The sequence below is a fragment of the Pavona decussata genome, unplaced genomic scaffold (genome assembly GCF_977016875.1).
Source record: "Pavona decussata unplaced genomic scaffold, jaPavDecu1.1 SCAFFOLD_44, whole genome shotgun sequence".
Classification (NCBI taxonomy): domain Eukaryota; kingdom Metazoa; phylum Cnidaria; class Anthozoa; order Scleractinia; family Agariciidae; genus Pavona; species Pavona decussata.
Window position 1 is genome coordinate 355,192 of NW_028145466.1, and position 11,205 is coordinate 366,396.

The 11,205-nt window shown below is 38.6% G+C and overlaps 1 protein-coding gene across 1 annotated transcript; it reads right to left on the reverse strand.

The window, feature by feature from the left end:
* Positions 1-222: 222 nt before the first annotated feature.
* On the reverse strand, positions 223-10,930 carry LOC146482694 (uncharacterized). The gene is made up of 3 exons (XM_085106723.1): positions 9,882-10,930; positions 6,482-7,122; positions 223-2,101 (listed from the first exon to the last, which is right to left on the reverse strand). Exons 1-3 carry the CDS (start codon positions 10,776-10,778, stop codon positions 1,249-1,251), a joined length of 2,391 nt encoding a protein of 796 aa, XP_084962849.1. The 5' UTR covers positions 10,779-10,930; the 3' UTR covers positions 223-1,248.
* Positions 10,931-11,205: the final 275 nt, after the last annotated feature.

Here is an 11,205-nt window from a genome sequence, read left to right on the forward strand (position 1 = left end):
CTTTGGACGGAGCCTATTTATACAAACGTTTTATGACTATAAGAGAAAAGAAGATTCTAGCAAGCGCTATTAAAATTCAAAAAGAAATTAAAGTTAAATTAAAAACAAAACATACATTGCTGTTTAATAGATAAAAAAGTGCAGGGTGTATGAGAAAATCTACTCAAGATTTACTCCCACAGAAAATTTAAGTCGTTTTCAGTCAGCTGTTGAAAAGTCAGATACGAAAATATGACAAGAAGGTTTATTACTCCATTCGCTACAAGTCTGTTTACTGGAGTAAAACATACGCGACAAGCAACATTGACTCCTAAGATCAAACAACAAATTCTTCTATCTTGTTCTCATAGTTTTCCTATAAAAGTACTGGGGAGAAGTTATTATAATATAAAAAAAATTCACCTTGGGTGATCATATCCTTTATTCTCAATTGACCTCAGGATTTAATAAGCATTGATATTACAAGGAGTTATTTGAAGCTGATCACTGTTAGGTCTTAAAGGGTTAACAAGTTTATCAAACGTAGTTATGCCTTACTCCTACAGATCAGAAATCACTGAGGCAAATGTGCACGGTATTTTGTTCCAACAACAACCTTGAAATTAAAGCCGAAAATTTACAGCTATCTAATACAAGCTACAACGTCTTTTATTATAGCTAATACTGCGATGCTTACAGTTTTCAAACATTGCTTCTGTGTAACTTATTCAAGTGTACCAACTATTAAAAAGAGCTCTTTGTTCAGTAACACTGAGCCAAGAAACCTCTGGTTGGCACATTTACATAGATGACGTGACGCGAAACCTCGCTAAAGCGACCCGTTTCCCCTGAAAAAATACAATTTCACGCAGACCCTACTAAAACAATCTAAGAGATAATTTCAAATCAATTATTTTCGTTCATCCACTACATATTTTGACTTACATTTCTATGACTACACATTTGATTTAAATTGAAAAGATTTCAAAATTCTACTGTTGAATTTAAGACAAGGGTGACCGTTCAAACACTATTGATCAGTGTTTGCCTTTGAATTGTGCTATGTACAATGTATTAACCTTTAAAAATCTAAACGAAATTTTAAGGTGGTACCATTCAGATGAAAGCCGGATGCCAAACAGTACTTCGAATCAAGCTTTTCCCTTAAAATTGAAGTTAGGTAATAAAGCTAAATAGTCCTGCAAGGGATTTTGGTGGGGTGAGGTGGGGGGCACGCCTGACGTTTGGAAGACTTACATGTTTAATTTTTCAAACCCTCGTCTTGGCGACTTCAAGGTTGCGGCGGGTCTCGGTGATTTCTTCTCGCTTCTTTATTATTGCTTTCTTTAGAAGTTTGGATTTTTCGAGAGTTTCGTCCAGACATTTATGGATCTGATAACTGCAGGCAATAGTTATTGCACCAAGACTGCATGTAGGAATGATCACCAGAGGATGCCCAGTGAACAACGAGCAAGCGCACACGATCCCGCCGGCAACACCGTATCCATAACACCATGTTTTTTCGAGTGAGACTTGCTTGATATCCTTCTGAATATGTCCAGCCAATTCATTGAGCCTGTTGACAAAGCTTATCAGTTTTTCAATGACTGTCTCGAGATTTCTTGCCATCTTAGCTGTGATGCCGTTTCTCCAATGTGGCTCGATATCCTTGACTATATAATCTTTGATTATGGCAAGTTCCACTTCCAATAATTGAAAGTCATGCTTGTACTTTCCGAGGTTTAGTTCCAGACCCTTTGTACGTTCATACAGTTTAGTACTCTCATAGAGTAGGTATCCGGACACAACAAGCAGCCCTGCACCCAAGATTGGACCTTCCGCATATTTCATCATTCCCCAGATGTGTGGGACACTTTGAATGCATCCTTGCACAATCGTTTCCTCGTCGGGATTTTTCAAGAACCCGTTCGGGTCTTTAATGAAGGCACTCACTATCGCTGCACATTGTTCTAATCCAGGAAGCACAGACGCGCTGTCTTGTTTAGGAGCGCTTGATGCAGTGGGTGAAATCAACAAGAAAGCGACGAAGATTACTCGGTAGCGAAAGCGAAAGTACTTCCGGGTTTGGGAATACATTTCAGACTTGTCTTTATAGCCCTCTTTTCACTGTCGACCGGCGCCTATTCTGGTCTCTGGGATAAGCGTGAGTTGAAAAATCTCAAACAGCAGCACTGAGCAGCATATAATAGAGAGAAATGGAGCGAGAAAAATCTCGTCAGCAGCTACTTCGAAGTACAAGACTCTTCGACACAAAGCCTGGCAATCATGTGATCCTACATTATTAAAATGCAACCAATCGAATGTCTGTTACGTGCTTACGAATGCATCTCTTTTGCATCAAGCCATATTTCCCGGAAAAATCCCTAAAGCAACGCGCTAGACAATACAAACAACGGTCATCGGGAATTGGGAAAATAACCCAGGGAAGTCATGAGTTTTTAACAAAACTGAAAAGACATCTACCAACAGTTTATAAATTAGAAATAACTTTTAAGTTAAGACTGTAAGACTGAAACTAGAAGTAATCCGGAGAGCGACAAGAGAATATTCTCTAAGGAAACCAGTTGTGACAAATAATTATTCCACGTTCAAAATCAAGAGATAAACGCGAAAATAATTCTAAGATTTTGCGATAACAAGTTTTGGACCTGGGGAAGCACTTAAACAAATCTCGGGGCGAGACTCTTTAAATCTGGGCAACACGGCACTCGCTGGCTGCGAAGAGGCAAGGATCTGTTATACGAAATCTCGGAGACATCAACAGCACACAGAACTTTGGTCCAACAGTCGAGTTTTAATCCACTTCGTAAACACTTGTATTTAACAACAAACTGCAGAAGCGACGAGATTAGGTAATTTCCATTAAAAAGTCTAACACAACATTAACTTCTGCGCTCTTTGAAACATAATTGGAGGAAACGGAATCTATAGCTTGTACAACATTAATAACCTTCAAAACAACACAGGTGATAACAGTTTAACAAAGGCTAGCGCAGGTTACAATAAGACGTCAACGCTTAATTACAGTCAGTATGGTCTAACTAAACAACAGCAGGTAACAGGGGGACGGCTACTATTGGAGTTATCTTCATAGAGTTATAGCGTGGAGTTAGAGTTGCAAAATCCTGAATTCAAGATTTTGTACTGCCAAAATCCTGAATTCAAGATTTTGGACGTACAAAATCCTGAATTCAAGATTTTGTACTGCCAAAATCCTGAATTCAAGATTTTGTACTGCCAAAATCCAGAATTCAAGATTTTGGACGTACAAAATCCTGAATTCAAGATTTTGTACTGCCAAAATCCTGAATTCAAGATTTTGTACTGCCAAAATCCTGAATTCAAGATTTTGTACTGCCAAAATCCAGAATTCAAGATTTTGGACGTACAAAATCCTGAATTCAAGATTTTGTGCTGCCAAAATCCTGAATTCAAGATTTTGTACTGCCAAAATCCTGAATTCAAGATTTTGTACTGCCAAAATCCAGAATTCAAGATTTTGGACGTACAAAATCCTGAATTCAAGATTTTGTACTGCCAAAATCCTGAATTCAAGATTTTGGACGTACAAAATCCTGAATTCAAGATTTTGGACGTACAAAGCCCTGGTACTGCCAAAATCTTGAATTCAGCATTTTGGCCTTCCAAAATCTCGAATTCAGGATTTTGGCCTCCCTTCCAAAATCTTGAATTCAGGATTTTGGCCGTCCAAAATCTCGAATTCAGGATTTTGGCCGTCCAAAATCTTGAATTCAGGATTTTGGCAGTACAAAATCTTGAATTCAGGATTTTGGCAGTACAAAATCTTGAATTCAGGATTTTGGACGTCCAAAATCTCGAATTCAGGATTTTGGATTCAGCATTTTGGCCGTCCAAAATCTTGAATTCAGCATTTTGGCAGTCGTTAACTCTAACTCTAAGTCATAATTCTACTGAAATAACTCTATTGCTAGTCGACCTCGGTAACAGTCACGGTAATTGAGCTGCAAACTCCAAGTGAATGTTGGTTTTTCAATATTTTTATCAGCGATGCAAATAAAACTTCTTAATCCTAATTTCTTCCCTCACAATTCTGAGGTGAAATGTTTATAGTATATAGTAAATTAAAGCCGAAAATTTACAGCTATCATACTACTTTTCGGTCGTAATTGAAATAGCTGCATGATATAGCGATGCTATGTAATGTTATGTTATAAATTGTTAATAAATTTGTCAAACCCAGTTATGGCTGACTTCTACAGAATATAAATTTCTGAGGTCAAATTTTTATAGTATGTAGTAAATTAAAGCCGAAAATTTACAGACCAATTTATGTCCTCATAAATTTAAGTTAATGGGACAACCATGAGAGATTACGTGCTGGTTGTGTGACATGCTTTAAGGTAGAGGGTAGGGTTTCACAGTCCAAAGTTTATCGGGATCACATGCATTAGTAACGCAAACTGTACGCTGAGCCAATCAGAATCGGCTGGTATTTCACTGTCAATCAATCCTCAGACATCGAGCACGAGTTGTGTGTTCATTCATTCCTTCGCTGCGAGCTAGCAAACTGTAGTTGTCTTGTTCTACGACGTGTTTTTTCCCTCCCCCCCACCCTATGGTTTAAGCATGTCACACACAAATTAACACTAGTATTACACAATGCTTATGAATTTATGAATAGTTATAATATATCTTACTTAAGCTGCTAAGCTGGGCCTTGGCCCCCACGTTACGGGATCATTGACTAGCTTTCCTATGTACAGCCAATGTACATGTTTCTAATTTTCAGATACACAGCAATATGTATTGATATCTCTTTATACAAAACGTTCCAGTTATGAGCTATTTTTGTTACTGTTAGCAACCAATGCTGTTGGTATTAATTTTATGCAGTTTATATGCATCAAAGACACTGAATGAACTGATTAGCCTTGTCTAATCCCAAGGACTACATAATTGTAGTAAGGAGTTAGTCTACAATTTAGATTTGTCTAATCAAAATACACAAATAAACTTTGGGCTGGGATGAAGTGCTCCCTTACAGGCACTCTTGGCCCCATAGACTCACAGAATTGATGGGTTACCATGGTAACCATGAGTTTAAACTCCCTTAGGACTAGGAACCTCTCTCAGGGTATTGTGACCTGCAGCCCCGAGGGGGAGTAGGGACCTTTTCAGGGTATTGTGACCTGCAGCCCTGAAAGGGAGTAAGGACCTCTTTCGGGGTATTGTGACTGCAGCCCCGAAGAGGATTAGGAACCTCTCCCAGGGGTTTGTGACCTGCATCCCCGGAGAGGAGGGGGCTTTGACCCCCCTTACCAAGCCAGATTAGTGATTCAGTTATTGATGGCATTTAGTTCCACTGGCCTGCTATTGGAGTACTTCATTCCCAACCCCTTACCCCACATATCATTGTTGTGTTCTTATTTCTCATGGGTTGGGAGCATTAAAGCTATCATACTACTTTTCGGTCGTTAATTGAAATAGCTGATATAGCGATATTTTTTACTGCAATTTACTTGACTACGGATTTGATTTAAATTGAAAGCATTACAAAATTCTACGTACTGTTATCTTTGTTTGTGCACGAATAATGTCTTAACCCCTCTAAGAATCAAACAAAGGATTTCGCCAAGGAAGCTCTAAAATTAATTATGGTTCAGTCTCTGTACAAACATATTTTGTAAAAGTAGAGAATTTTATTTCGTTTTGTTGTCGAAAAAATTCAGCGGCAGATTTCATGTCTTTTAGAACGGGCTGTGGAAGTGGATCGTGTTGTAATGTCCGGTGTAAGGTGCTGCTAACTTTTGAATTTATGGCCAGTGTGACAGTTCAAACACTCTTGATCGATGTTTGGCTATAGTTTGTGCTATGTATCCTGCTGTACAAGATGGTTTTACCAATTGAGTCTGTGTGGATAGTTCCATAAGTGTGACCATTCAAATGAAAGCTACTGAGCAGTACTTTCCTGAGGTGCTGTTTATTATGTTGTACACGATGTCCCTAACTATTGAGTCTGTCGACGAAATCTCAAAGTGTGACTATTCAAATGAAAGCTTAATACCAAATAAATAAATAAACACTAAATAAATACATACATACATACATACATACATACATACATACATACATACATACATGCATGCATGCATGCATGCATGCATGCATGCATGCATACATACATACATACTAAATAAATAAATACTTCCTGTAGTGCTGTTTATAAAGCTCTACAAGGTGGTTCTCGCTTAAGTGTCTATGGACTCAAATGAAGTGTAACATTCTAGTGAAAGCCTGTGAGCAGCCCTTTCTTATGCTGCTGTGCAAGATAATTCTTTTTAATTTTTGAAAATGGAACGAAATCATAAGGTGCAAACATTTAAATAAAAGATGCCAAGGAGTACTTCGTATCAAACCTTTTCGCTTTATACATTGGAATAATACTGAGTGGAGTATTTTGCTTCAGAACGTTGTACGTCCAGACTCCCGGGAGACTTACATGTTTATGTCAACCCTCATCTTCAAGAGTTCAAGGTTGGTGCGAGTCTTGGTGATTTCTTTTCGCAACTCCAATATGTCGTTGTTTAGAAGTTTACTTTGTTGTTCACGAGTTTCTTTAAGAGAATAATGGCTCTGAACACTCCAGTAACCAGCTAATGCACAAAAACCGCACGTAAGAATGATCACCGGAGGAAAAACAGTGAATAAAGAGCTAACGCACACGATCCCGCTGCAAACCGGCAATTGCACAGACCACATCTCGTCCCCATGGCCTTGCAGGATATCCTTGCGAATATTCTCAGCCAATTCTTTGAGCTTGTTGGCATAGCTTAACAGTTTTCCAATGGTTTTCTCGAGTTTCCTTACCATCTTAGCTGTATTGCCGTTTCTCCAATAGGATGGTTCAATATCCTTCTCTATATAATCCTTGTAATCTTTAAGTTCCTTCTTTACAGAATCATTGTATGCTTTAAGTTCCACTTTCAATAATTTAAAGTCTTCTGTGTACTTTGTGAGGTTTAGTTGCAGAGCCTTTGTACGTTCGTACAGTTGATTGCTCTCATAGAGTAGGTATCCGGACACAAAAACCAGCCCTGCATACAAGATTGGACCTTTTGCATGTTTCATCATTTCCCAGATCTGTGGGAAAACTTGAATACATCGTTGCTTGATCGTTTCCCTGTCGGGATTTTTCGAAAACTCGTCTGGGGCACTAATGAAGGCACTCACTATCGCTGCACATTGTTCTAACCCAGGAAGCACAGACGCGCTGTCTTGTTCAGGAGCGCTTGATGCAGTGGGTGAAATCAACAAGAAAGCGACGAAGATTACTCGGTAGCGAAAGCGAAAGTACTTCCGGGTTTGGGAATACATTTCAGACTTGTCTTTATAGCCCTCTTTTCACTGTCGACCGGCGCCTATTCTGGTCTCTGGGATAAGCGTGCGTTGAAAAATCTCAAACAGCAGCACTGAGCAGCATATAATAGAGAGAAATGGAGCGAGAAAAATCTCGTCAGCAGCTACTTCGAAGTACAAGACTCTTCGACACAAAGCCTGGCAATCATGTGATCCTACATTATTAAAATGCAACCAATCGAATGTCTGTTACGTGCTTACGAATGCATCTCTTTTGCATCAAGCCATATTTCCCGGAAAAATCCCTAAAGCAACGCGCTAGACAATACAAACAACGGTCATCGGGAATTGGGAAAATAACCCAGGGAAGTCATGAGTTTTTAACAAAACTGAAAAGACATCTACCAACAGTTTATAAATTAGAAATAACTTTTAAGTTAAGACTGTAAGACTGAAACTAGAAGTAATCCGGAGAGCGACAAGAGAACATTCTCTAAGGAAACCAGTTGTGACAAATAATTATTCCACGTTCAAAATCAAGAGATAAACGCGAAAATAATTCTAAGATTTTGCGATAACAAGTTTTGGGCCTGGGGAAGCACTTAAACAAATCTTGGGGCGAGACTCTGTATAAAATCTCGGTAACATGGCACTTGCTGGCTGCGAGCTAAGGCAAGGATCTGTTATAGGAACGTTGTCTCCTAGACATCAACAGCGCACAGAGCTTTGGTCCAACAGTCGAGTTTTAATCCACTTCGTAACCAGAACGTAACCAAAGAATAGTTTATAAAACACTTGTATTTTACAACAAACTGCAGAAGCGACGAGATTAGGTAATTTCCATTGAAAAGTCTAACACAACATTAGCTTATGCGCTCTTTGAAAGACAATTGGAGGAAACGGAATCTAGTTTGTACAAGATTAATAACCTTCAAAACAACACAGGTGGATAACAGCTTGACAAAGGCTAGCGCAGGTTACAATAAGACTTCAACGCTTAACTACAGTCAGTATGGTCTAATTAAACAACAGCAGGTAACAGTCACGGTAATTGAACTGCAAACTCCAAGTGAATGTTGGTTTTTCAATATTTTTATCAGCGATGCAAATAAAACTTGTTAATCCTAATTTCTTCCCTCACAATTCTGAAGTGAAATGTTTAAAGTATATAGTAAATTAAAGCCGAAAATTTACAGCTATCATACTATTCGGTCGTAACTGAAATAGCTGATATAGCGATGCTATGTAATGTTATGTTATAAATTGATAATAAATTTGTCAAACCCAGTTATGGCTGACATCTACAGAATATAAATTTCTGAGGTCAGATTTTTATAGTATGTAGTAAATTAAAGCCGAAAATTTACAGCTATCATACTACTTTTCGGTCGTTAATTGAAATAGCTGATATAGCGATACTTTTTTAACTTGCAATTTATTTGACTTAGCATTACAATAATTCTACGTACTGTTATCTTAGTTTGTGCACGAATAATGTCTTAACCCCTCTAAGAATCAAACAAAGGATTTCGCCAGGGAAGCTCTAAAATTAATTATGGTTCAGTCTCTGTGCAAACAAATTTTGTAAAAGTAGAGAATTTTATTTCGTTTCGTTGTCGCAAAAATTCCGCGGCAGATTTGATGTCTTTTTAGAACGGGCTGTTGAAGTGGATCTTGTTGTAATGTCCAGTGCAAGGTGCTGCTAACTTTTGAATTTATGACCAGTGTGACAGTCCAAATACTATTGATCCATGTTTGGCTACAGTTTGTGCTATGTATTATGCTGTACAAGATGGTTTTACCAATTGAGTCTGTGTGGATAGTTCCATAAGTGTGACCATTCAAATGAAAGCGACTGAGCAGTACTTTCCTGTGGTGCTGTTTATTATGCTGTACAAGGTGGTTCTAACTGTTGAGTCGGTGGATGAAATCCTAAAGTGTGACCATTTAAATGAAAGCTACTGAGCAGTACTTTCCTGTGGTACTGTTCATGGTGCTGTACAAAGTGGTTCTAACTTTTGCGTCTACGGATGAAATGCTAAAGTGTGACCATTCAAATGAAAGCTTCATACATACATACATACATACATACATACATACATACATACATACATACATACATACATACATACATACATACATACATACATACATACATACATACATACTAAATAAATAAATAAATAAATACTTTCTGTGGTGCTGTTTATTAAGATCTACAAGGTGGTTCTCAGTTTGGAGTCTGTGGATAAAATCCTTAAGTATGACCATTCGAATAAAAGCTACTGAGCAGTACTTTCCAGTGGTGTACTTTATTATGCTGTACAAGGTGATTCCCACTCAAGTTTCTATGGATAAAATCCTAAAGGTATTAAACATTCATATGAAAGCACGTGAAAGCCAATGAGCAGCCCTTCCTTATGCTGCTGTGCAAGATAATTCTCAGTTTAACTTTTGAAAATGGAACGAAATCATAACTGAGGTGCGAACATTCAAATAAACGATGCCAAGCGGTAATTCGCATCAAGCTTTTCTCTTTATACTCTGGAATAGTACTGAGTGGAGTTAGGAGTAAAGCAAGTATTCGTCCGGGAGACTTTCATTTTTATGTCGGCCCTCATCTTCGAGACTTCAAGGTTGGCGCGATCTATGGTGATTTTTTCTCGCAGTTTCATTATCTCTTTCTTTAGAAGTTTCAATTGTTCAAGAGTTTCTTCAACAGAATAATGGCTCTGAAAACTCCAGTAACCAGATAATGCACCAAAACTGCACGTAAGAATGATCACCGAAGGATTCCAACTTAATAAAGAGTTAAGGCACGCGATCCCGCTGTCAACCGGCAATTTCTTAGACCAAGCGATGTCGTCATTGCCTTGAATGATATCCTTTTCCATTTTTTCAGCCAATTTATTGAGCCTGTCGACAAAGCTAAACAGTTTTTTAATGACGGTCTCGAGATTCCGTTCCATCTTAGCTGTGATACCGTTTCTCCAATGTGGCTCGATATCCTTGGCTATATATTCGCTGATTATCCCAAGTTCCACTCCCAATAATTGAAAGTCATCCCTGTATTTCTCAAGGATTAGTTCCGAGTCCTTTGCACGGTCATACAGTTTAGTGCTCTGATAGAGTAGGTATCCGGACTGAACAACCAGCCCCGTACTTATGATTGGACCTTTTGCATTTTCCCAGATGCGTGGCATAGTTTGAATCCCGCTTTTAATACATCCTTCCAGGATCGCTTCCTTGTCAGCATTTCTCAAAAACCCGTACGGGTCTTTAAAGAAGACACTCACTATCGCTGCACATCCTACTACTCCAGGAAGCACAGACGCGATGTCTTGTTTAGGAGCGCTTGATGCAGTGGGTGAAATCAACAAGAAAGCGACGAAGATTACTTGGTAGCGAAAGCGGAAGTACTTTCGGTCTTGGGAATACATTTTGGACTGGTGTTTGAAGCCCTCTTTTCACTGTTGTCCGGCGCCTTTCCTCAGTGGTCTTTGGGATAAGCGTGAGTTGAAAAATCTCAATCAGCAGCACTAAGCAGCATATAACAGAGAGAAATAGCGCTAGAACAAATCGTCAACAGCTACTTTGAAGTAGGGAACTTTCCTACACGAGGCAATGCAATCATGTGATCCTCGTGATTAAATGCGACCAATCATCAAATGTCTGTGTGCCACGCCATAATTCCGTATAACAAAACGCATGTCAATACTAACAAAGGTGATCGGACAAATATCCTCGAGCAGTAATAAAAGATATCTGACCAACAGTTTATTATTGGAAATAACTTGAAACTAGAAAGCAATCCGGTTTGTGGGAAGAGAATATTCATTTGCGACAAATAATTATTCCACGTCAAAA